General features: G+C 41.0%; 1 protein-coding gene across 2 annotated transcripts in view; it reads right to left on the minus strand.

The window, feature by feature from the left end:
• Positions 1 to 89: 89 nt before the first annotated feature.
• The window catches only part of slit2 (slit homolog 2 (Drosophila)), an 89,018-nt gene continuing 61,388 nt past the window's right edge, over positions 90 to 27,719 (minus strand). Inside the window, exons 12-37 of one of the 2 annotated variants that reach the window (XM_034211566.1) lie at positions 26,818 to 26,889; positions 26,294 to 26,437; positions 25,723 to 25,886; positions 21,289 to 21,439; positions 21,054 to 21,128; positions 20,632 to 20,775; positions 20,263 to 20,406; positions 19,982 to 20,148; positions 19,726 to 19,858; positions 18,367 to 18,435; positions 17,970 to 18,041; positions 17,006 to 17,077; positions 16,808 to 16,879; positions 14,497 to 14,660; positions 13,077 to 13,201; positions 12,836 to 12,933; positions 12,030 to 12,169; positions 8,354 to 8,447; positions 7,938 to 8,075; positions 5,495 to 5,735; positions 4,882 to 5,012; positions 4,611 to 4,765; positions 3,888 to 4,242; positions 3,036 to 3,250; positions 2,722 to 2,765; positions 90 to 1,897 (exon numbers count right to left, since the gene is read on the minus strand). In XM_034211566.1, the coding sequence (XP_034067457.1) occupies positions 1,805 to 1,897; positions 2,722 to 2,765; positions 3,036 to 3,250; positions 3,888 to 4,242; positions 4,611 to 4,765; positions 4,882 to 5,012; positions 5,495 to 5,735; positions 7,938 to 8,075; positions 8,354 to 8,447; positions 12,030 to 12,169; positions 12,836 to 12,933; positions 13,077 to 13,201; positions 14,497 to 14,660; positions 16,808 to 16,879; positions 17,006 to 17,077; positions 17,970 to 18,041; positions 18,367 to 18,435; positions 19,726 to 19,858; positions 19,982 to 20,148; positions 20,263 to 20,406; positions 20,632 to 20,775; positions 21,054 to 21,128; positions 21,289 to 21,439; positions 25,723 to 25,886; positions 26,294 to 26,437; positions 26,818 to 26,889 (3,472 nt within the window). In that variant the 3' untranslated portion in view covers positions 90 to 1,804. The remainder of the gene's footprint in view (positions 1,898 to 2,721; positions 2,766 to 3,035; positions 3,251 to 3,887; positions 4,243 to 4,610; positions 4,766 to 4,881; positions 5,013 to 5,494; positions 5,736 to 7,937; positions 8,076 to 8,353; positions 8,448 to 12,029; positions 12,170 to 12,835; positions 12,934 to 13,076; positions 13,202 to 14,496; positions 14,661 to 16,807; positions 16,880 to 17,005; positions 17,078 to 17,969; positions 18,042 to 18,366; positions 18,436 to 19,725; positions 19,859 to 19,981; positions 20,149 to 20,262; positions 20,407 to 20,631; positions 20,776 to 21,053; positions 21,129 to 21,288; positions 21,440 to 25,722; positions 25,887 to 26,293; positions 26,438 to 26,817; positions 26,890 to 27,719) is intronic. The other variant, XM_034211565.1, reaches the window with a different exon arrangement.

Raw genomic sequence — 27,719 nt, forward strand, 5'->3', positions numbered from 1 at the left:
GCTTAGCTTTATGACCCTTTCTTCAGTAGTTGAGGGGAACATTTCTGACTTGGACCTCTTTGTGTGACAAAAAAGCAAAAGTGAGATAATTGTGAGGTAAATATTGTGTTTAATAAACAAACATCAGTCAGGGAACTGACATTAGTCTGGGGGTGGAGAACAGGGGAATATAAAGCACAATGCACATGTGTAGAGGTGGGGGGACGTATTTATCTGTTACACAAGGTGCCCCCGTACGTACAGTAGGAGCAGGAAGTTCTATATAACATACAGATCAGGATCCAAGTCTACGGTACAAAAACTTAGCAGCAACATGTTAACATCGGAGACCAAGGGGCTAACAAAGTAGTTTCATTTAGAAAAAGTCACAGTATTCTTTAAGCATAAATTTGTTAAAAAGGTAAAAACAGTTCTAGGCATCCTCTAGGGTCAATGCTACTCACAAGATTTGTGTGAAATACATAGGTAGGGAAATTATCTATACATTTATACTCTAATATAAAGACCTTCTGGTAATGGCACAGTACAAACTCTCAGGAAACGCGACAAAAATATACAATGTCTTCACGTCACATTTGCAGATTAAAATGTAACTAAGGTCTCTGGCAAGCACAATAGTTTCAGTGATCAAAAAACAACTTCTCTTCAACCAAAATAAAGGACACCATTTTGTTAGTTCAACTATCTTGACAGATTATGTCTTTTTAATACAAAAATAAGGACAAATATAAATTAATATATATTAAAAGATCAGATTGATACATCGGGGATCTACTGAATAAGTACAGGTATTTATGATACAATAAATACTTGTCATTCATGACTGGGGGGTGGATAAACAGAGAGTATATTTAACCTGGCAGGTATTACATATGACTCTTAGACTGGTGAGAGCATTTGTATGTGTGTGTGTTGTTCAGTAGCTGTAAAAAATATCACAAGTTTGAGCGCAGCTGTGAGTATGATGGTGGACACAGTCTCAGAGGGTTCAGAGGTCTGTTGAGGGAGACTGCAGACTAGTGGTGGTTTCTTGTGTTGAAGGGGGTCGTCACTGCCCGCCATCTCCCGTGCATTTATGCAGCTCCGCATAGTGGTGAGTCTGTGGTACTACCAGTTAAGGTTACTCCTAAACACACAACTCACAGACAGGAAGCAGGAAGTCTACAGGAAGCAGTTAGCCGTCAGTGACCGGTCAGTCCTCCAGGGCAGAGACAGTGTGGCACACCATTGGAGTCATCGTGACCAACAAAAAGAAGTAGACGTAAGGGAAGAAAGTCATCTCTTGTGGTTTTTTTTGTCTTTTTCTCCACTTCATAATAAAAAATAAGTCTGTTTTTGTACTTTACAATACAATTCAACATCCCCACCGAGGAAGCATCAATCATCAGTCCAGCACTGATACAGAAAAGAAACTATTTTTTAGTTGTTTCTCTTGTTTTTTGTGTGCCTTTTTTTAAGGGTTTTTAAAAAAACAGGGGTGGTTGGGGGAGGGGACTGTGGAGGGTGAAGGGTTTTCTCTCAGGAGGATTCGGGACCTTGGACAAGGGGTACGAGGATCAAGTAATGAGGGCAAGAACATAAAACATATCTGGAGGGGAGGAAATCTGCCAAGGGTGATGTCTCTTAATTTTTCTCTTTTTTTATGAGGAACACTTTGTACAGCCACATTTGACCACCTTTTCCACTTCCTGGACAAAAGAAGAGCCGTCAGTGCACTGGAAGGTGTATTTCCTGCGTTTGCTGCGGAGGGGGGTGCAGCAGGTGCCCTGTCCTTCTGCTCCCCCCGGGCAGCTGCCCCGACACTCTAGGCGGGAGACCTTCTCCTGGGTTTGGCACGCCGCGTAGCCTTGCTGTCTCTGGTAGACATCTCGGATCCGTTCCCCTCTGCAGGCCACCTCTGCAGACATGCGAAAGAAACACAGGGGTTACAGGATATCCATGCTTTCAACGTTCACTTGACAAAAGGGATCTAAATGGTGAAAATCTATCACAACATGGTAGGAGAAATATCCTATGTTAGGGGCTTACAAAGACACATACTGTACACACCAAAGAATGACTTGAATAAAATGACACACAAATAATTCCAAACAGTTACATAATGTGTCAATAGACTGTAGAAAGGACAGGAAGATGACAGTAAAATAAAAAAAGTGATGAATGACATACCTTGCTTGAAAGAAGCAATAGAGAAACACTTTATGAAAGTTTTAAAACTAACATAACAATCAGGCCACAATACCCTGGCCCTAAACGTTGAACCTGAAACTAATTATTTGATAAATCATTTGTATCTTACATTTTGAAATTTAGGAGCTAACACGATATAAGGTCTTTACACATTCATTAGTCTGCTTCTTTTTGTACTATTAAAATAGGATATATCCATGCAATTAGTTCTAGTTAAAAATAAGTGCATTATCTTACTATGATAAATCCAGACCAGGGCCTGGTTAACTTCAAAACAGTTTAATTGATTGTCTATCTAAAATGAGAAAGAACAAATTGTTCAAATACATATTTTAAAGACTTTTCTTTAATTGTCCTTTTGCTTAAGACGAAAAATAAAAAGTAAGCTACTTTAGCTGCATGTTGCACGGGGTTAAAACAAGGTGAAGTAGGGGGCATTTGGTGGATGTATTTTGGGTTGCATTTAGGAGGAACGAAGGAAAGAACATTTTAAAAAGAGTGCGACAGTAAGATGTGACCGGGCAGCCTCACCTGAGTTGTCCCCCGTGAGGGATTAATAGGAAGCTCAGGAGATGCTGAGTTGAAAAAGCAGCGGGTTAGAAGCGTTAATGCAGAGACATTAAACACTCTTAGAGACACACAAACACACTGTGAGAGACTATTGTTGAGAAGAACAGAAAGCAAAGAAGAAGCTTAGAGGTTAAGAGAACCATGCATTAGATTAAAAGCCTTCCAAGCAATATCTATTTTCCTTTAGAAGAATGAGAGTAGTCAGGCACAGGTACTAACAATACACAGACACACCCATCATAAATGTGTATCCCATCCAAACATGTTTTTCTCACCTCTGTCGCACGCGTCCCCTGTATATCCGCTGTTACACTCGCAGTATGCCTTCCCCAGGCCTGACACTCTACATTTGCCATGTTTACAGTGTGACATACTGCAGGGGTTAGCTGTGTCCTGGTCCTGCTCGTCGCAAAGTACTCCAGCGAAACCAGGCTGGCAGCGGCAGGAGTACGAGTAGGAGTTGATTGGAAGGCAGGTGCCATGTATACATCTGAGGATGGAGAAGGCAAAGACAGGAAACATTAATGAACAGATATAACAAATCTAAACCTGGTACTCACGGTTGTTTTAAAGGAATATTTCACTTCCATAATGACTATATCACTTTACCTCAGCCACATCATAGACTCTATGCATTACATTAATGCACACAATGTTGACAATATTGCTTACTGCACATATTTTATATTCTATAATTGATTGCATTCAATTTCAATGTAAATTACTGCTTTATTGTATTGCTATCTTACTATATTTGTATTACAGTGTTACCTAGTCAAATTCCTCGTACATGTGAACCTACCTGGAAATAAACCAGGTTTCTGATTCTGATTCTGATCAATTACTCGCCCCATGTTACCAGGAAATCATTACACTTTCAGGTAACACAGCGTTTAGTTTATATTTAAATAGTAAGGTTTTAGCAGACATGTGTGTGTTTAGGAAGTAGTGAGCATTAGCATTCTTTATTCACTGTGGAGTCATGGGAGAAAAGACAATATCTCTTTAAGAATTCAACCACATTCCTTTTGATAAAAAAGATTGTTCTGGGGTTTTAATGTTGCTTTAAACTCATACCAATTCTGTCACCACCAACACATAGACACAAGGGCACACCCAACACTCACTTGTTGCCATCACATGGGTTGTTGACTTGCTCGTCGCACACTGTTCCCGTCCAGCCCGGGTGACAGGTGCAGGTGAAGCCTCGATGTCCCGTCGGGTGGCAGTCGCCCTGGACGCAGGCCCCTCTCTGACAGGGCTGGCAGCCTGGCTCCACCCCTTGGCCCAGCCACTGTCTGCTGGTGCTCTGTGCCGCTGTGGAGCCCAGAGCCCCCGAGCCCAGCCCGGCCCCCAGGTCCTGGAGCTTCCCGTTGATGTACAGGTTACGGAGGCAGCCGTGGAAGCTGGTGCCGTTACGACCACCTGAGCTGTGCTGCAGGGACGAGGGACCCCCAGACCCTGAGGCACGTTCTGGCATTCCTGGAGGAAGAAAGGATTATAGAGATTAGAACCTAAACTTTAAAAGCTGCAGTATATCTAAGTATATGAAAAGTAAATAAAAAAAGACATGAACTGTCATTATAAAGTTGATTTAGTGTGTTCCAACAATAAAGATATATCATAATACTATGCATTAAATAGTAGAACTAATCTAATCTGATATTTTTCTTGGGTACTAAAACTCAAGTCAGCCACTGATAAAAGGGTGTATTAGTTTCTCATTAGCTTTCTTTGAGACAAATTGCTGTACCTTGGTAGTGGAACAATTAAGTATTTATCAAGTGTTCTGTCTTTAGTCATTCACACAGACACAACCACCCACACACTCTCTCTACTCAGGTCCTCACCTCCAAGGTAGAGTGGAGAATCTATGTTGAGGGTGGACTGTTTGCTGAGGGAGTTGATGGATTTGGGCGTCCCGCCGTCGATTGACAAAGACAAAGTCTGGTCTGACGCCACCAACTCTACAGCATGGAAGATGCCATCATTCACTGTCTCCACACTGAGAGGGAGAATATAGAGATTGTGAAGGCAGGTGCCATGTTGTGTGTCTGAACATTTGTATCATCCATCATGTGAATGTGCCAGTTGGACATTTCTGCTTGTATGTGCATGTACCTGTATATAGCGGAAGGAGGGTATGATCCTGTATCGTAGCTGACCCTGAGGCGTCCCCTGTACAGCTCCATGGCAATGTGATCATTGTCCCCTTTATACAACAACACGCCACTGTCCTCATCTGTAGCAATCTGAAAATAATGGGGATTTATGGTTAAATGTTGATAAGTACAATGCATAACTACAAAATAAATGTCCCGCATTCAAACTTCTAATTAGGTTATCATCAGCAAAATGTTTATAAACCTGCAATAACTACTCTTTTTCCAGCTTGGGGTAATAGAGCATAGGGATTACAAAAAAAGTACCAGCTGCCTTTGAAATGAACATTGAGAACAGTGAGAGCAAACCAAAATGGCCAAGTTGTCACCGTACAGCTAAACTGGATAAAGCTCTGCAAGAGGGGAGCTGCAGATTCAGGAGAGCCCTTTCTCATATTGTCATTTGATACATTGTCATCATAGACACTTTAATTTACACCATGTTATAAGCTTAGTGAGAATTAACTCTTTTGTGGACCTGCCAAAAATGCAAATGTCCCGAACCAGACAAACAAGGGTCGCCAAAAACAAACATCTAAACACTGAGTGGAAACTCGGTATGAATATCTCACCTGCAGGCTGATGTTGGTCTCTGGTGAGAGGAGACTGGAGGGAAGTAGCAGGTAGGACTCGCGGTTGACAAAGTTGACACTGACGAGCGTTTCACAGCTCTCGCCCTCGTAGCCCTGGAGACACTGGCAGCGGGGGTCTGTTCCCACGATGACACACTGCGCCCCATTGAGGCACTCGTGGTTGTCACAGGGGCTGGTGCGAGGAAGGACCATCGGAGGAGAGTACTCACAGAACAACCCGCTGAAACACACATTCATACAAACAATCAATAAGTGTGCCTTTTCTTCTACTACTCTTAATAAGGTTTAATTAAGTATGAGTTGAAGTTGAGCAACCTATAACCAAAGTACTCCTTTTCAGAGTTATACAGGTTTTAACAGCCTAAATGTGACTTCTGGCTATTTATTATATGTATATATATATATACACTGAACTAAAATATAAACGCAACACTTTTGTTTTTGCTCCCATTTTTCATGAGATGAACTCAAAGATCTAAAAAATGGTTCTATATACACAAAATAACCATTTCTCTCAAATATTGTTCACTAATCTGAAAAAAATCTGTGATAGTGAGCACTTCTCCTTTGCCGAGATAATCCATCCCACCTCACAGGTGTGGCATATCAAGATGCTGATTAGACAGCATGATTATTGCACAGGTGTGCCTTAGGCTGGCCACAATAAAAGGCCACTCTGAAACGTGCAGTTTTGCTTTATTGGGGGGGGTCTGAAAACCAGTCAGTATCTGGTGTGAGGGGTAGGGTTAGGGTTAGGGTTAGAGTAATGTTGTGAATCGAGTGGCCCATGGTGGTGGTGGGGTTATGGTATGGGCAGGCGTATGTTATGGACGACGAACACAGGTGCATTTTATTGATGGCATTGTGAATGCACAGAGATACCGTGACGAGATCCTGAGGCCCATTGTTGTGCCATTCATCCACGACCATCACCTCATGTTGCAGCATGATACTGCACGGCCCCATGTTGCAAGGATCTGTACACAATTCCTGGAGGCTGGAAACATCCCAGTTCTTGCATGGCCAGCATACTCACCGGACATGTCACCCATTGAGCATGTTTGGGATGCTCTGGATCGGCGTATACGACAGCGTGTTCCAGTTCCTGCCAATATCCAGCAACTTCGCACAGCCATTGAAGAGGAGTGGACCAACATTCCACAGGCCACAATCAACAACCTGATCAACTCTATGCAAAGGAGATGTGTTGCACTGCGTGAGGCAAATGGTGGTCACACCAGATACTGACTGGTTTTCGGACCCCCTCGGACCCCCCCAATAAAGCAAAACTGAACATTTCAGAGTGGCCTTTTATTGTGGCCAGCCTAAGCCACACCTGTGCAATAATCATGCTGTCTAATCAGCATCTTGATATGCCACACCTGTGAGGTGGGATGGATTATCTCGACAAAGGAGAAGTGCTCACTATCACAGATTTTTTCAGATTTGTGAACAATATTTGAGAGAAATGGTTATTTTGTGTATATAGAAAATGTTTTAGATCTTTGAGTTCATCTCATGAAAAATGGGTGCAAAACCAAAAGTGTTGCATTTATATTTTTGTTCAGTGTATATATTATTTATTTATTTACTTATATCCATCTATACTATTGTTCTCTACCTTTACCTAGGTAGAGAACTTACCTTACAACACCTTATTCTTGTTTTTCAAAATAATTTTGTTGTCATATTGGGACATTTTTTAGGTCTTTTTTTAGACAAATTCTTTTTTTTAAGGAAAATTCCGTATCTGAGATTTTAAAGTTAAAGAAATGACAAGCTAAATTGTTGGGGAACCAAACCTTGAACTCACAAACATGAAAAAAGTACTTAAAGTAGTTTATCCTCCCAACAATCATTACAGTAACTGACAGTTTACACAAGGGGGAGCCCCTTCTACACCACTCACTGAAAAATCATATACTGTTAGCATAGTGTAAGTCAGAAGCCATCTCTTTTTTAACAAGCAGAAACATTTAATTTAATTTGTTTACCACATTTAAAACATTGTTTAAGTACATTTACATGTTGCTAAAAGGTCACTGATTTAACTATTTAAAGCAGCATTCAAGGTCAGCATGGCAACAATCTTTACATGCAGGTTTCTCCCATTTTTTCCCCTTAAACTGTGGGTTTTCTCTGGAAGTTTTTCCTTGTCTAAGGGTAGAGGGTGTCGTTTTTCTCATACTGATATTCTGAAAAATCTGTGCTGTTGTATTTGCTGTAAAGTGTCTCTACTGTAGGCTATTTTTATTTTATGTACAGCACTTTGGCTCGACCAAAAATGGTTTATAAATGTGCTATATAAATAAAACTTGACTTGATTTGATTTGATTTGCACTGCCCAATACTATTGCAGATACTGTTGGTCAAGAGAAAACTACAGTGATACCATCCTGTGATGCCGGTATGTGTGCCTCACCTGTATCCCTCTGGACAGACGCAGGTGTACCCGTTGACTGCATCAATGCACTGCCCTCCGTTCTGACACTTGTTGTCCTCACAGTCATCGTAGTCCAGCTCACAGTGCTCACCCACGTACCCTGGAGTGCACTCACACCTGAAAATACACACGCAAAACTGTAATCCTTCAATTGAACAGCGGTTCCTTTTGACTTAATATACAGACAATATGGAGGGTTAACATAGCAATACCAAAAAACACTTTTTGAGATGCCTGGTAAAAAGGTTATAGCATTATTCAGTTTATCAAAACAGGATACACACATAGAGCCACTGACCGTCCCCAGTACACATATCACAAGGGAGTAAAACTAAGATCTGATAAGATTGTAATTGTGAACTGCATGTGTGTTTGTGTGTGTGTGGTGCACTCACTTGTATCCCTGAGGGGTCAAAATGCACTTTGAGTCGTGCTGACAAGGGTTCAGGTCTGGAGCGCAAAAATCCAGTTTCTCTTCACATAGCTCCCCTAGGATCACAAAACACACACACACCTTTTTGTTATTTTTCATTAACAAAAATAATAACCAGTACATTAAGTGAACTGATTACATATAACACATATTATATTAAACATATTTCCATTATTTGCCACCCTTTTGCATTGTTTTTGCATCTAAGTATGATTGAGAAGCTCTGTGTGTGTATATGCAGTTCCACATAAATCTGTACTGCCTGCTAGGAAATGTGTGTGTCTGTGTGTTGTATCTGTGTGTACTCCGATGATGGATGACTCTCTTGTGGCCAGTACCAACACAGTGGTCTGATAAATGATCTTATCTCTGGGAATGTCATATTCCTGATGATATTCCTGCGTGTATCCCGACTAGCTGAAACTGTGAACTACGACCAAATTGCTGATGAGGCCTGAGGGAATAAACCAATACTCCTGACGGCACAAAGAGCACTCTGGGAATAATTACATGATAGTTGGGGATCAATAGGTACATGTTTGAAGCGATTTGAGATGCATGTTTGTGCTTTTGAGACTTTATTTCAGTAGCAACAGTGTTACAGCAATTATTTAAAATCCTCACATATTTTATAATAAACCAGTGGGAGTATGCATGTCCCAGGCTATTAATTTTAGATTGCATCTGTGAATGGCCTTAATAAAGAAAACCCAGCTCCCATTAGGAAAACTGATGAGTTGGATCAAAAAGACTGTGACTGCGTGTTTATCATTCAGGAGTTCACTAGTAAAAAAACTAAAAATGTTAAATACATGTGGAGTAGAGTGGATGGATAATGCAGATTTGAAGGCTCAGATGGTTTATTTGTAGTTGCTGTTTTGTATCTTATTTTACTTAAAGATGTACATTATGTATCTTTATATTCTATGTAAGAGTAGCCTACAGTATGAGGCTGTTCACCAAACATGCAGTAGCTGATTTAGCCTTAAGAACAGTCTTAAGGTGTTTATTATTATTTAGATGCAGGCAACAGAATAAACATAAAAAGGAAAAAAAAGATAAAAAGAAAAATAATATAAAATCACTGGACATAAATATACACTGTTTCCACAACCCATGTTAATATATTAGTAGTAGACTAAATATGTAGATAGATATGTCACTATATGTACAGATGTCCATTTTCACTTGTCACTTTAACTCATTTCGTACTTCATAATTGATATGACCAAATATGTATATACAGTATGCTGATAGTTATTTGACTCATCTCCTATTTCATAGTCTTTTATTATTATTATCATTTAAAAAAAAATTCTTGATTTTTAAATTTTTTTTATTAATCCGTGTGAATCTGTGCTGTCCTGTTTTTCACGCTTACCCTGTTGCTGCTTGTACAACTGTATTTCCCCACGGGGTTTAATAAAGGTCCATCTTATCTTATCATCTCAACGTTCTCTCCTTGTGAGACATCAAAAATACAACTCAATAAAAAAAATGAGGCTGTCCGATAATATTCAATATTTTTTAACAAATATAGATGATTATCAACAAACAACAAAACTCCTTATTTACACTGCACAACAAACACAATAACTATAGCGCAAATAAATGAATTAAATGATTGCACTCACATTAGTGAATTAGTGAAAATGTGTAGCATAAAGGTCATACATTTGGTTGAGTGACCCAGTGTCATATAATGACAATAAATAAACATTTAATTAAATGTAGGTTTATCCATCACACATGGTCCTGCTGCCAGAGGCAAGCACACCAATGGGAAAAATAGCCCCCACCAAATGCTCTCAACACTAGAGTGCACAGATGGTAATATTGGATATTATTGAGCCCCTAAACAATGAAAGCAAATATTTGTGATCTATTTTTTAAAGATTTATGTCTTCTGAATAAATAAATGGTTTGGGAGTGCCATAGACAGGCAGGGAACTGAAATATATTGAGAGATGGAATAAAAGTAGTCTACGTTTGTCTCTAATGGGAATCTTTACAATAACACAATCATAGAATATCACCAGCGTTCTGCTTTTATGTCAGAATCTTTGCCTGAAACATTATAAAATATTATTGACCTTGGCTTAATTAATTCCATGTATGCATAAACCAGTGAGCAGAACAACTCCAGATATTTGAGAGGATCATTTAAAAACTGCGGTCTGTTGACCAGGAAGCACATGCACTTCTAACATGGAGCGAGATAGAGTATGTTACATCTGTGGATATGAAGACCAAAATGACTGGTGAGCGGGGATAAAGCAAAGGAAATGAGGGAAGGAAGCAAAGGATTGAAGGAAGGAAAGAAGGATAGAGGAAGAGGAAGGACAGAGCGAAGAACAGACTAACCTCTCTCCACCTCATTGGTAGCAGCTGCAACCACAAAAGAACGACAGATGATAGAAAGCAGAGCCAGACACGAAAAAAAGACACAAGACAGCGAGACAGAAAGACAGAGAGAGAACACCGCCACAAAGGTTAGCCATCAGAGATGATTAGCACAGTGCAAAAGCAGACAAACAAGTAGCAACAGACCCGTGTTAGTAAACAGAATATGAACATGTCTGCAGTGTGTCACTGTTTAAAAGCCTGCTTTTTCTGAGTATGTTCCGCATGTTTCATTGGACACACTACGGTTAAAATGTGGGGGAAGTTGGAAGTAAAAGTGCCATGTATTTTTCCCATAGACAATGTGAAGGGACTCACAGTTTGAACACTTCTACAGCTCAGGTACACATGAGACCACCCACCTTGATTGTTATCAACCCATTGAGTAGTCATTACAAGTTGACCACTAATGGTACAAACAGGGCAAAAATGGACAAACTGCATGTAAAAGTGGAAGTAATTGGTTGCAGTTTTAAACACGTGATTTACATAATGATTTAAGACATACAATGAATTGGGTAATAACTAGATATAACATAAGTTAGAATAGGCTATATTTTGATTTCTCACAGGAGAAATTCCTGTCTCTCCTGTATTGACCCCGACATCCTCTCTATTGAATGTTAGCTTTTTATAATGTGGTAAATTGCTTTTTCCTTTGCTCGCGGCACAATTATTGGCATTCAGTCTTATAAGTCCAAGTCATTTGGTATTTGTTTCCGTGATTAAACATGTTATCATATGAATACGTCCATCCAAACCGTTTTGATAGATGCAGCAGGCCCCTAGTTATCCTTATAAATGAAGCTGAAATGGATGATTTATCACTGATAAGTGTCACCCAATGGCCTGTCATTATTGGAAGCATGTTTTTAACTCATTAGAGCAACAGATGTAAAATGTATTAGAACAAATCTGGTTCTCCAATAAAACGTCAAAGGCACAAGCTTGTTTGTACATTAAACTTCAAAGAAAATGTTATTTACAAATCCCAAAAGGTATTTGGGCAATAGACATCCATTACTTTAAGTGACCATGATAAGCTGAAGATTGAGGTCCCTAACGCCTATAAGTATTGTGGTATTTTGAATCATTAACCATATTGAAATAATGATGGACAAAGAGGATTCTGAGAGACAAATTTGAAATCATTAAAACTGTTGGGAATAATAAAAAGTTCAATATTTCTTCAATGACAAGACATTTGATCTGGGAAAGCGCAATGGGAAAGTTACCTGTGTATTCTGCTGAGCACATGCAAGTGTAGTTGTTGATTCCATCGACGCAGGTGGAGTTGTTCTCACAGTCGTTGTCTTCGCAGTCATCGATGTTGATCTCACATGCGTCGCCTTCAAAGCCCTCTGGACACACACACCTGAGATCACACAGAGATACAAACATCTGTAAGCATGTAGGGCCGCATACAGAGCAATATCAACTGGATGACAAAGAATCACTCACACATTATCCATTCATGCAGCTCGTAACAGCAATGTCAGCTCCGTATACATATTCCCAGTAGAGAGTCATAATTCTGTTAACGGGAACGTGCCTCAACTCTGTAACTACCACTCAGGTTTATTACTGCGCGCACTCACACACAAACTCACACACACAGACACCGATCGGTATATTATAGGACTAATAAAGAGCTCTTATGCGGCACACACTCGGGTGGATTAATATCTCATTAAATAGTCAACGGCAGCTCTTCACGATAAATGTTCAACCCCTGACGCCGAGAAGGAAGAGAGAGTGAAAAGATGGAAATACAGAGATGGAGAGAAAGACTGTTATGAAAAGTACCAGAGAGGGATTTATCTACTGAGGGTCCACAGATCACTAATGTGTGCTTAACAAGTGGCTTTAAAAAACCTTTCTACAGAGCAACAAAAAACATTATAGTTTTTAGATAGTTGAGCAGTTGTTCTTGAGACAAGTCATCTGATATCCATTTAATTTTTTTTTGGAAATCCACTTGATTGAAACCATAAAAGACACATTCATCCGTTTTTTTTTCTTTTATTCAATAGTCTCTTACCAGAAGTTGCTCTCTTCTCCTTCCTTCAGGTGACAAGTGCCTCCATTATGGCACGGGTTACTGATGCAGGCATGAATGGGCTCCTCACAGTTTTGTCCCTGCATGCAAACAAACACAAATACACTTAGTGCCTCGAAATAACTTATTTTAATGCCGGTATTTGAATTAGGATTATCTCATCCCTTTGTGATAAAGAGAGACCCTTGCGCCAGATAATTTTGGCTCTCCACACCATGTGTACCTTAAATCCAAAGGGGCAGTTGCAGCGGTAGTAGTTCACTGGGTCGTTGGAGCAGGAGCCATCATTCTTGCAGGGGTTAGACAGGCAAGGCTCACATTTGGCCTGTATATTCATATCTACAGGACCTGTGTGAAGCAAAGACACACACACACACACACACACACACACACACACACACACACACACACACACACACACACACACACACACACACACACACACACACACACACACACACACACACACACACACACACACACACACACACACACACACACACACACACACACACACACACACACACACACACACACACACACACACACACACACACACCAGAGATAAGATTAGCTTCATATAATGTTCTTTATTTTGGGATGCAAGACAGGGCTGACAGGTTGACACTCAGACGTCTGTACATGACCAGGGACCCACAATAAACCTTGTATCAACTCAAGCCATCTTTTTGTGCCGGGGAAAAGATGGGGATAATACCCACTTGCTAATTTGTTTATTTGACCTTTCACCTTGAATTTTAAGACAGTGATAATGAAACATTGTATTTTTAAGAACAACATTTGTAAATACATTAGAAAAAAATCAACACAACCAGGAATGTAAGCACCTTCAAACTTGCGTGCAACCATTTTTAAAAGTTGAATGGATATGACAAGCAAGACTTGCACAAATGTTACTGGCCTATGAATACATTTTCTTTGCAGGGCCATGACATGTACAGAGGACACACTTATGCCCAAATCTCAGACAGGACATTAAGCTCAACAGTTGGGACACAAAACTGAACAGAACATGAGGGCTGAAAGGGAAGCAGAACAATAAAGATTTGTAGGGCTCAAAGGACGAGGAAAACTGGGCCGGGACTGTCTTGAGGAGCTGGGGTAGGAGAGACTGAGGACAAATGACTGGGATATGATTGGCTACTTTACCTGGCACCAGAAAACCACAAGGCCCCGGGACTTCTACAGTGGTCAGTTAGATTAGGTTGAAAATAGGATTCAGTCATATATTCAAAGTTAATGTTATGATAAGGTTTAAAGGTTAACAGTTAGTAGTAATTTGCAGTATAATATGTTGTATCCACAATCATGCTCACAAGCAAAATCTTGTGATTTTAGAGCATCATATAAATTAAAACAACAATTTGTCACAATCAAGTGAAAACATCACTGACAATACACAGATTTATAAAAGGCAACTTGTGGTCTCCTCTGGGAGTCCTCATCAAGTGTGTGTATGTGATGCTGCATAATAATGTTCTGCAAAGTATGTGTGCGCATGCTTTTGTTCAAACACCTAACAAAATGCATTTGTACAATGTGTCTATTATAGTGAACATCTGCTGACATGTGTATGTATCCCTGAGCTACAGTGCTGTGTCTATATGACAGTGTATGTTTACCTATGCAGGTGAACTTCTTGGAAGGTGTTGTGAGCAGCAGTTTGTCGGTCATGTCACCAGGGCCGGTGCAGCGGGCGATGCCAGGCTCCTTGTAGCCGCTCTTCACCCAGTCTGACAGCCACTGCATGTGGCAGTCACAGTACAGAGGGTTGGCCCCCAGAGCCCTGCCAGCCAGGGAGATAGAGGAGAACAACGTTCAGACATAATGACAGGAAGGATAAATTAGAACTACATCACAGATCAGACGTGCAGGAAATGAAAAGAGAGTCAAAATCAGAAAGGTCGCGGTGTTAATGCTTACCATTATGCGTGCACCGTGGTACATTTCTACCATGAATAACTTAGACTAGAGTGAACGTTGGCCGATAAACTTAAAACACGTCACATCAAGTGTTTCCTGATGTTTTACAGCTCTGATAACACACTCTAAATTCAGGTCCCTACTATAGCATTGAAATCGCACTGGGATAAACCCATTAGCATCATCTCGAGGTTCTAATAGAGGGTAACAGGTTGCAGAGAGGCCTATCCCGGCCGGGGAGTGTGGAACGTAGTCACAGACCTACTCCTCACCTTTGACCAATTCCAATTAAGGTTCCAGTGGGGACCTTTTCCCTGCGTGTGCCTCTCCACCTCTGTTTCCTACCTCTTACTTGCTACCCTTTCCCTCAACCTATCCTAAGGGAGTGCATGTATGTAGACACGTTAGTTTAGCTGCTATAGGCTTGGACTGTCGGGGGGGGCACCTTACTTCGTCTTTCTGTCTGTTTGTACCTGTGTACTCTCATGTTCCGATTAACACAGCTTCCCCCAAATCTCTTTTTTGTGTCCATATATACGCAGGGATCCTGAGTCGAGGCTGATCCTGTAGCTGTGGTCGTGTGTCCTGGATCCTCTATCCTGAGCACTGGATCTGAGTCCTGGACTTTGAGTCGTGGCTGAACCTGTCTCTGCGGTCCTGCCAGACTCTCATCATACTACTTCCCTGATGGCTCCCACAAGATTGCTGACATCCTCGTGGATTCATCTTCCTATTATACACACATGCATTTCCAAACATTTGGACTACCTATGTTGCAAATGTATTATCTTTTCAATTTACACACGGCATCTATTGCACGTCTGTCCGTCCTGGGAGAGGGATCCCTCCTCTGTTGCTCTCCCTGAGGTTTCTCCCATTTTTCCCTTTAAACTGTGGGTTTTCTTTGGAAGTTTTTCCTTGTACGATGTGAGGGTCTAAGGACAGAGGGTGTCGTATTGTCATACTGATATTCTGTACACACTGTGAAGTCCACTGAGACAAATGTAACATTTGTGATATTGGGCTATATAAATAAACATTGATTGATTGATTGATCTGCTTTATTCATGCTCACCCATGATCACCAAACAGCTCATTCATTAGCTACTTGGCTACTATCTGGCCACTAAACAATAAGTATTTTTTGTTGTTGTTAGTAAATATACATGTAGCATATTGGCTTAAATCTATTATTTGGAAAATAAATTAATGAAATCTCATTGACTCATTGTCATTGATTGGCTCATTGACAACCAACAGTGTCAGCACTGATGTGTGTGTGTGTGTGGGTGTGTGTGTGTGTGTGTGTGTGTGTGTGTGTGTGTGTGTGTGTGTGTGTGTGTGTGTGTGTGTGTGTGTGTGTGTGTATGTGTGCGTATTGTGAATGTTTTCTTTATTATTATGACTTGCTCCTTACCTGTATTCAGTGATGTCGTCTATTGTAAATATGTACATTTATTTTGTATAACAATGTAGTGGTATTTTTATTCTTGCTTTTAGGATGCCTATCACCATCTGGCAAAGGGACTATCGGTGAAAACTAGCCTTTTGGCTAATTCGAATTCATTTACATGTTTTTAATATGTTGATTAATGTACACTGTCCCTTGTTTTAAATAAATAAATTCAATTCAAATCCAATCGTGTGTTGTAGCTTAGAAGAGTGAAGCATTTAATAGAGGAGTAAGGCACTAGAATACAACCATATATATATATATATATAGAGCAATCTTTAATTTCAATCGTGAATATTAAAGAAAAAAGAGAAGAGCAGGAGAAGGGAGATACAGTAGCTGTAGATACTGTAGGTTTGTTGCTCAGTTACTTCTGGCAGCCTTATATATTCACAGAGACTCACTCAACATACATTTTTCTTTTAAACCATGGGGATAGGCTCTTTTGTCATGATAATGTGTTTTCCTTATTTTGCAATTTCATAAGGTTAGTAGGTAAACACTTCCATCCCAGAGAAAGACGTACATTGTGATGTGTGTCTCTTTATGTTACTCACAGGTGGGAGAGCGATGACAGGTCTTTGAAGGCTCCCTCTGGTATCAGTGATATGTCGTTACCATGGAGAGACCTAAGAAAGGGCGAGAGATAGAGGAAGAAAGAGTGAGGAAAAGGCTCTGGATGTTGAAAGTCTAGCTTCTTTAGCACAGGTTTCTGAGTCATCGACCACACTGCATGTGTTGTGAAGGATACTCACAGCAAACGGAGAGATTTGAGTCCATCGAACGCCCTCACTGGTATGCAGCGCAGGCGGTTGTAGCTCAGGATTCTTTACACAAAAAATAAACATGTTGGAGTTGAGACAAATGCAGATTTCTTTTTAATATAGCTTCAAATGCAGCAAGGCACTTCTGAGCAAAATCCTTTTTGTAACTGCATACTACTGAGTTAAGCAAGAGAGCAATACACACACATTTGAACACACTTTGTCAGCATCAAAACAGTTGGAAATTGGAAACACACACACCCACACAAGCAAACATCTTGCACTCAAGGTGAGAATTGTAACATTCATTACACTCATTGACTTTGTAATATCATTTCCAGTAACACGTTTATACAATCTACACGACAGACTTACTAGTGTATAGCTGCTGTTTCCCTCCCCAACTAAAACTGATTAAACTATCTTCCAATCCTTGATCGGTTCATTATATTTCTTTCTTATTTTTTTATTAGTTGTTGTTTAATTTGTGGCTTTGTTGTGACAACATTTTCAACAGCTTATGACTTTATACCAAGATGCTTTGTGATTAGAAAAGGCTAATGATGCACTGGGGAAATAAAACCTCATTCATGGCTCCCATGGGTTTAAGTTTACGTTGTCACAGACAAAATATCTGTTCTCAAAACTCGACTTTGATTTCTGCTTGAATTTGGTCAAGTCCAGTTTTTCACTGAGCATTCGTGACACACACACACACACACACACACACACACACACACACACACACACACACACACACACACACACACACACACACACACACACACACACACACACACACACACACACACACACACACACACACACACACACACACACACACACACACACACACACACACACACACACACACACACACACACACACACACACACACACACACACACACACACACACACACACACACAGCAAAGGGACTGTAAAGCAGACTCACAGGGTAAGCAGCTCGGACATGTTACTGAGGCTGTGGTTGGACAACGTGCTGATCTGGTTGTTACTCAAATCACTGAAAAGGAAACAATAGCAGATACATAAACCAAACCCAGGCAGCATTGTCAACACATGCTTAAACAAATGCATATACACACACTCAAAAACGATATGTACTACATATTCCTTGGACAACACTAGGTCACATGAAAAGTGATTCAATACAGAGCTCGGATTCAGTACCAGTCGGTTAGTTTTGGTCTTAAGAAGCAGAGTGCAGTGGAAACAGGAAGTCACGATCCTCATTCACGATCCTCAAAATTGTGTTTGACTGAGCAGAACTCTGACTTTGTGATGTGAGTGTAGGTGTGTCTGCCGTGGTCATGTGGGGTGAGACTTACATGAGTGTTAAGTGTTTGTAATCGGAGAGCTCCACAGGAACCTGAGTGAAGTGGTTGCCATCAAGATACCTGAGAAACAGAGAGTGGGAGAGAGACAGAAAGAAATAGAGCGATAGGGAAAGATGGATAGACAGAAATATGCAAGGTTGAGGAAGATTGGGAAAGTGAGAGAGAAAATTAGAAGGGAGAAAATTGAGTTATTTAGCCATGTAGGAAATTCCTCATCTCCAGCAGTGTGAGAGTCATTACTGCTGCAGCCATAATAAACACTGGAGTTTAATATCCCCGCATGCATCTTATACGTTTTATCCAGCCTCGCACCCACAGCTGAGATCATATTCAATTTGTGACAATGGGCCATTAATCCAGCATATTAATGAAGTCTTTTTTAATATTGGACAAAGCACATTTCCCACAGGTGAAATGGTGAAATAAAATAAAACCTAGCCTGCTGTTTAATTTAAAGTTATAATTTGATATACATCAGGGATTTTGTGGGTGTGTCTTGAGATGAGTTCTGGAATAAAATCGCTTATGTGTACCTATGTCTCCATAAACCTGGTTTCTAAAACTTCACGCATCATCTGACTGGGTACAGCTTTAGTAACATAACAAAATAAGCAAGATGTACAAGATAAAGTTTTACATTTTCGAAAGTAGACAACTTTGATGCTTCCTTGGGGGCAAACTTAAACAAAAAAAAAGTGTCTCTTTTCCAGACTTCACACCAGACTTAAGACTGCATAAGTATTACTGATGCGCCTACACATCCTCCGACCTCCGTTATGTCTTCACTGTCCTCAGAGCCAGCTGTCCTGTCAGCTGCACAGCTCCTGAGGTGCTGACAGGACAGCAGGTGGGCTTCACCGGGTAGAGAATATTTACCCCTTTTATTGTAGCTATAAAAACCCAAAGTGAAACCAGAGAAACTTTTATATCAATCATCACAGACATAGGTTTATAATGGGAAATTGCAGTGCTGCCTATGAGATTACATTTCATTGACATCCTGGGAAAAAAACAAGTATGTAGATTGATTTTAGTTTGCATCAATCAGTTTTGCCATGGATTGTACACTTGTTAAATTTGAAACAGATATCTTGTAAGTTATTACTGTAAAATAATATATTATATATCTTCAAATGTTGTGTTTTCCAAATTACTGATCCTTTTTCTGTTTACGTGTTGAGAAAATGCTCATACTTGCTACATAAACAGAACAGTACTGTTATTGTTTAAATCGAAGTACATTTTCTTGGAGATAAAAAGGTCTAATCTAAGGTTTGGAAAGGGAGTCATCTAGAAGATCGGACTCTTTTCTCAGACTAGTTATAATTATTTTGTGTTGGTCTCACTCACAGTTCGGTGGTCTCTTTGGGCAGGCCTTTGGGCAGCGTGTTGAGGCCCTTGTTGCTGCAGCGCACCACCGTGTCCAGACAGGAGCACTCTGCGGGACACCTCAGCACTGGGGAGCAGCTGTTCTCGTTGTTACCTGACCAAAGATGGATGGATAGGAGGAAGGATGGTAGATAAATGATGACGGAAAATTAAAAACACATTTATTTTGGAGCTGCAGGTGACGCCATCTGTAAAGAATAAATATGCTCCATCTTACCATCTTCACAGGCAAAATCCTGGGCAGCTACATCCTGGATGGGGATCTCCTTCAAGAAATAAGGATTCTGGCAGCGAGGGTTACCCGTGACGATGCGTTTCCTTCTGAGCCAATCACCGAGCCAGGCCAGGTGACAGTTACAGTTAAAGGGATTGGCCAGAAGGTTGCTGGAGAACAAAGAGAGTATGAAGGGCTATTTTGTGCCTGTGTGTGTGTCTTTTACATTAATATGTGTGTGTATGTGTGTGTGTGTGTGTGTGTGTGTGTGTGTGTGTACTCACAGTGTGGACAGGGAGTGCAATGTGTCGAAGGCTCCAGGGTTCATGGAGGTGATCTGGTTGTCGTAGAGCGACAGCAGACGAACGGAGCTCAACCCCACAAAACTGCTGTTACTCACACAGCTGATACGATTACTCCTCAGCATACTGCTCACACACAGACACAGAGGGACACACAAATGATTTAATTTCCTACTTTGAAATACAAATTATATAGATATTTTCATGATAATACAAGCCATGTAAAACATGTTTGTTTTACATGTTTTTGTGTGGTCAAATTTGAATTCTGCACACATAATTTATAAGATCATGTGAGTGCGTCTGCATTAACTAAATGTAATGAGTGTGTGTGTGTGTGTGTATACCCACAGTGTGCGGAGGCCACCGAGTCCCTTCAGCATGAGGTGGTGTACGTTCTCCAGTCTGTTGGAGGTCAGGATCAACTCGTTGACCCCGGAGGCTCCTTCAAATGTCCCCTCCTCTATGTCAGTGATACGGTTATTGCTCAGGTTACTGCAAGGAAAGTTAAGAAGACAGTAAAAGAGAAAAGAGTTAAAAAATGTAGATGAAGAGAGAGCATGAGGAGGATAAAAACAGCAATAGGGAATCGTTCTAGTCAGAGTACCAGTTAGAGGGAGTAGGGTAAATATAGACGAATACACATGGTTCAATTTGATTTCTGTGTAAAAACCCGATTACAATCACAGCTTTCTCTGTGTGACCTGAGTACTGTTTCCGACAACCACATGTGACTCTTTGTTCCCGGTATGTTTGCAAAATGTGTGACTCACATCTTTCTCAGCTGAGGCAACTTTTTGAAGATCCCTGTCGCCTCGAGCACAGTGAATTCATTGTTGTTCAGACGCCTAAGAACAGAGAAGAGAAGAGGTGGTCAGAGACAAAAAGAGAGAACAACAGAACAAACGGAGACAGAAGAGGAGGAGGGAGGAGATCGAGGTTGAAGCAAGGTTTCCTCTATACCACACACAGATAGACTTTGTAGTAGAAAGCTACAGCGTGACTCACAGTTCGGCGGTGTACTGGGGGATGTGATCTGGTATTTTGGTGAGTTTCTGGTTGGAGCAGTCCACCGTGGTGCCCTCACAGCGGCACTTCTCTGGGCAGGCCAAGTCGGCGAAGCAGTCCCCTCCAAGCTTACTGCGGTAATCTTCAGTACCTGATCACAATCACAATCACAACGTCACCGAGTGCCCTCATCGTGCAAGAGTCGAATCCCAGCGTTTACTGGTATGTTCCAACATAAACACAGAGCATGGCTGGAGTGACAGTTGTGATACAAAGGAAGCATTTCAAAACAGTGCGGAGGGGCTAAGCTGCTTTTGTTTTCAAAATTGTCAAAAAGATCCAAACATGTTCAAAAAACGTTGGCGTTCATAAGTGTATGCAACATTCCCCATGAGCTACTGTATACTTCAAAACACTGCATTTGTATCAAAACCAAAACGGAGCCACGATTACAAAACACACACACTGAAAATACATGTCACACACGCTTCCACACAAACATAGTTTCTTTTTACAGTCCCATCAGACTACAAAGCAACTGTTAGTGTTAGAAACCACAGCACAAACAAGACAGCATCAATAATTTAGATCATAGCAGTAAAATACACACACACACACACACACACACACACACACACACACACACACACACACACACACACACACACACACACACACACACACACACACACACACACACACACACACACACACACACACACACACACACACACACACACACACACACACACACACACACACACACACACGCACACACACGCACACACGGGATGACAGGAGATTACTGTCTCTTGCGTCTCGGTCATGCTGTAGGGTTTTGCAGGGCCGTTCCATGGTGCTTGACGGAACCATGTTCCACTTTAGGAACCTTGCAGCCACATGGTTAGATCAAGCACAAAGGAACAACCTGCTGACTGACTGCTCCTCCGCTGGATCACGGGGGCGGGAAGGACAGAGGGAGCAAGGGAGACGGAGAGGACGAGGTTAAGTAGAGAAAGAGGAAGAGGAGAGTGTTGGAGGAGGAGAATTAGAGGAGAGGAGGAGAAGAAGAGGTAAGAAAGGAAGGAAAGAGAAGAGTGGTGAGAAAAGGGAGAGGAGAAGAGAGAAAAGGACATGCAAAGAGAAGGTAAGTTTACACTAAGGATATGAAGAGGAAGCCATAAGGGTGACGGCTGAGGAGCAGGCTTGAGGAAATGAATCCCTTATATTGAAGTTAGAAGGGGAGCAACAATAAGGAGGAGGAAGAGATCAGACAGGGTGGAACGTAGATTAAAGAAAAAGCAAGGGAACTGGACAGCAATAGTTAAAGACATCTAAACTGTCAGACATCATACAGGGGAGCAGGAACAGAGCAGCAGCTAGAGGGGAGTGGGAGGAGAGTTACAGCAGCACTGAAGGCAAGAGAAGCCCTGACTTCGAGGAACACACACATACATGTTTATCATCAAACATGGACACACACACATCATCACACACACACAAATGAAGAGAAGATAATACATATATGAACCATTGAGTAATAAAATGTAGGTCTTGGGAATTGTGTTGTTTGTAAACAGGTAAAGGAGTCACATAGGGGTCAAAGGACACTTTGGGTGGTAGAGGTCAAAGGTCAGTGTCTGGAACAGGGGACAGGAGACGAGGGACTCGGAGATGACGCAATTTTGCGTGTGTTTGTGTGTGTGTTACTTACAGCCGACATGTTGATGTACTCCTGAGTGTGTGAGAGAGGCAGTAGGAGAAAGAAGAAGATTTAACTCGTTTATTTGAACAGGAGGCGGAAAAAGGGGATGAAACCGGGAAAACAATTCTGTACTTTTTTCGTGTTTAGTCCTCAGGCAGTGTTTCATTTAAAGGGGTAATGACTCGTGAATAGTGAGAATCGTGCTGGAATAACATGACTTTTGGTGGGTGCCTTCATCCAACACACATCCTGGGCTCCTTTGCTTGAAGCACAACTGATTCAAACAACTGATTGGTTTGGGGAGGATACGAAAAGCACACATAAATGTGCCATGCCTATAAACAATAACATTTAGCCAGCTTTAAAGAATTCGAAACGCAAAGCACATTCATTTTTTGTGTATTTTTTTAACAGGGAGGAAACTGGAATGAAATAATTGTGTTTATACCAATAATGTAGGATTAAGGTAGGATCCAAAATAATATCCCTTGTAATAGTGCTGATACAAGGTGCGATACCGGGGTTGTTTCACAGAATAAAACATGTTTAATCAACTTTTCAACTGCAATGTCTTAAATTATTCAGCTTTGTAGTATTTGGGCTTTGAAACCTATGTCCCCCCCAGTGAGTTAATGAATGTAGCGAGTGCGCACGTGCACACACACACACACACACACACACACACACACACACACACACACACACACACACACCCTCTGTGTGCTGCTGTGGTAATGACCGCCTTTAGCCCTGCTACTGATCTCATATGCATGTCTGATTTACATATTTCCCAGCACCCCTCTGCGCATGGTAACTGCGTGACCTTTTGATGTTCTGCAGTGGGCGAAACAGACACAGATGCTCGCGGACACACGCTCATACATTAGCTATCATTAAATGTAGTAAGAAGTGGGGAGGACTGACTTGATTTTTCTTATCAAGCTCCACATTTGTGGAATCAGCTTCCAGTTTGTGTTCGGGCGGCAGACACCCTATCCGTTTTTAAGAGTGCGCTTAAGACCTTCCTTTTTGATAAAGCTTATAGTTAGGGCTGATTAGATTCAGCCCCTAGTTTTGCTGATATAGGCTTAGTTTGTCGGGGGACATCTTACTTCTTCCTTCTCTCTGTCTATACCTGTGTACTCTCATGTTCCGATTAACCCAGCTTCCCCAAATGTCTTTCTTTTTGGTGTCTATATACGCCGGGATCCGGAGTCATGGATGATCCTGCGCTCCTCTGTCCTGGATCGCGAGCCCTGGATCTTGAGTCCTGGCTGTGGTCCTGGATCATAGGTCCTGGATGGATATCCTCGTGGATTCATCTTCCTATTATACACACATGCATTTCCAAACATTTGGACTACCTATGTTGCAAATGTATTATCTTTTCAATTTACACACGGCATCTATTGCACGTCTGTCCGTCCTGGGAGAGGGATCCCTCCTCTGTTGCTCTCCCTGAGGTTTCTCCCATTTTCCCCTTTAAACTGTGGGTTTTCTCCGGAAGTTTTTCCTTGTACGATGTGAGGGTCTAAGGACAGAGGGTGTCGTATTGTCATACTGATATTCTGTACAAACTGTGAAGACCACTGAGACAAATGTAACATTTGTGATATTGGGCTATATAAATAAACATTGATTGATTGATTGATTGACTGGTATCAAATATAGTCTCTGTGATTGCTGGACCAATAGACTTTGATTTATACAGATTATACTATGTAGCGTTAAGCTGACATCGAACTAAGTTTATTAACTCAATTATTTTCCTCCTGCTATCGTGAAGATGCCTAAAAATCCCCCCAAAAAATCCTAAACCTAGAGCAAGGGCAAGAGGGTGATTATCAGGTGCCTGGGTAAACGTGATGCATTATGATGTATGTTAGACCATTCAAAGAAATTGTCGTGGCATTCAAAAGGTGTCAGTCAAGGCAAGTCACTCAAACAAGTGTTCAGAGTGTGTGAGTGTGCAGCATCAGCCGTGATGGACCAACGAGTGTCTTGCACACACACACACACACACACACACACACACCCAAGATCACACACACATGCTCGAAGTACAGTACCTGGGATGAAATACTGTTCTCTAGCTAATGGAGAGGGCAGAGACAGAGAAAGAGTGAAAATGAAAAAAGCAACTAAATAACGAAAGGCTTGTCCAACAGAAAGTACTTACTCTGTGTATGTATGTGTGTGTGTGTGTGTGTGTGTGTGTGTGTGTGTGTGTGTGTGTGTGTGTGTGTGTGTGTGTGTGTGTGTGTGTGTGTGTGTGTGTGTGTGTGTGTGTGTGTGTGTGTGTTTATGTGGTTAACTCAGAAAGAGAGATGCCAGAAAATGCTGAAAACAGGGAGTTGAGGTTAGTAAAGAGAGGCTGAGGGAAAATCCCAGCTGGAAAACACAGAATGAAAACACAGGAATGTAAATCAATCTGGATATTATGTAGGGCTGCCCCCACTCTGTCGCTCTTATAATTTGTTACACTTTTCTCATGCTGAAAGACTTATTTCCAAGAAACATATAAAGAAAGCTTTTAAGTAGTGCTTTGGCATGATTCTCTGTTGATTAAATCCACTAATCCATTAGTTGACAACATAGTTTGTCTTGGAGGACTACATTAGTCAGGGACAATTATTGTGTGTCTGTAATTATATGTGAATAATTAGAAACATCAATAATCAATTATCTAAAAAGACCAATGTGTTTTGCGATGCCACATTTGTTTATACCTGAGCAGCGGAACTTCTTGCTCTTGATTTGTCCGATTCGTTTGTTGGCGAGGCGTCGGGGGCTGGTGCAGCGGGCGCCGCTCGTCTCGATGGGATTGTCCTGAAGGTAGTCTGCCAGCCACTTCAGATGGCAGTCACAGATAAACGGGTTCTGGGCTAAGTGACTGATGACACACACACAGACACACAAGTAAGCTGTCAGAACATATATTATATACAAATAAATCAACTGTCAAGAGTCTTAAGCATACATTATGGACCTGTCTTTTACATGGAGACTGTCCTTAAAGGGAAAAAAACGTAATTGAAATAAATAGGGAGACGGACACTTTCTTACACAGTATCTAACTGATTTTAAGATAATCAAAATAAATGTTTGGTGATAACAACATTTTTTTGTACAGATCCTTTTTTTTCTGTGATGCTTCAAATTAAAACATAACGCATTTTGTTTTTGTCTATAGTTGCACGTTTTATTATATCTTCAGTACTGCTTAAAATATGACACTAGACTGAGCTGTGTGTGTGTGTGTGTGTGTGTGTGTGTGTGTGTGTGTGTGTGTGTACGTACAGCGTTTGTATGGCTCTTAGTGATGAGAAGGTCCCTTTGGCGATGGTTTGGAGCTTGTTGTCATATAGTGAGAGAAGGTTGAGGTTGTGGAGGTCCTGAAATGCATCCACACGCAGACACGCTATCTTATTAGCATTCAGTAACCTGAAGAGAGAGTGAGAGATGTGAGAGAGAGAGAGAGAGAGAGAGAGAGAGAGAGAGAGAGAGAGAGAGAGAGAGAGAGAGAGAGAGAGAGAGAGAGAGAGAGAGAGAGAGAGAGAGAGAGGTGGGGAATGACAGTTTATCCTGTTATCTTTCTTCAATGAGTGTTTAAAATGTTACAGGTCGTGGCTTTCAATCACAATGTCTCCACTCTGATGACAGTGTTTAAGGTAGGCACTTTTCAGCAGAATATCAATGAGATGCTACCCGCTACTGTGTGTGTGTGTGTGTGTGTGTGTGTGTGTGTGTGTGTGTGTGTGTGTGTGTGTGTGTGTGTGTGTGTGTGTGTGTGTGTGTGTGTGTGTGTGTGTGTGTCTACTCACAATAGCTGCAGAGAAAAAAGTCCCTCAAACAGTGCTTTGGAAATCTCAGTGATCTTGTTCCCGTATAACACCCTGTGGAGCACAAACACTGCATTAATAAGTTATGAATAAGACCACACACACTGTGCAGTACTAATGTTAATATCACCCGGCATACTCTGAAAAACATTTTTTGCACTATTTTCTGTTACCAGCAGATATTTAAGTACCTTTTATCCAACATTACATTTATATTTTGTTGGTGCTTAAAAAATGTGGCTCCAGTAAATATTTGACAGTGACATTAATGTCAAATTCTCGCAGGCTATAATTGCAAACAGCCTGTGGGAAAAAAGGCTGTAATTCAGGTGTGAAGAATGTCTTATTACAATACTTCCTCACATGAAATGCCCAAATCTGCAGCAAATTGCCACTTGTTACATTCTTATTCAAATCTGATATTAACACTAATGAAAATGTTCTGGTTTCACCAAAAATGTTTAAAGATTTTCAAGATAAAAATAACAAATTCAGGCTATTTATCTGTTGTTACTGCCTATGTAAACATCTTTGATAAAGGCTTTAACACAGTTGAACAGTTAATTCATTTCTGCCAACATGACGTGAATGCAGTACAAAACTTTAAGGAGTGGGTCTTTGGCTTTTTATTTAAAAGAACACATACATATTAGAGAAAAACATTAAGACCTGAAAACCTTCCTTTTTTTTCCTCATTTGTCTTCCAAATGCCAACCCGTAAAAACTCTATGCCTTTGCGCCAACACCTGATAGACGGTATGTTAACACCACTGACATAAAGTATAACTAGTTCTGAACAGTTTTCATCTAAATGTCACAATAAAAAAACTCCCCCATAAATCTGGCTCCAGTGTGAGTAATGCACGTTGTTATCAGAGAAAAGC

Source organism: Gymnodraco acuticeps, unplaced genomic scaffold, assembly GCF_902827175.1.
Source record: "Gymnodraco acuticeps unplaced genomic scaffold, fGymAcu1.1, whole genome shotgun sequence".
NCBI lineage: Eukaryota > Metazoa > Chordata > Actinopteri > Perciformes > Bathydraconidae > Gymnodraco > Gymnodraco acuticeps.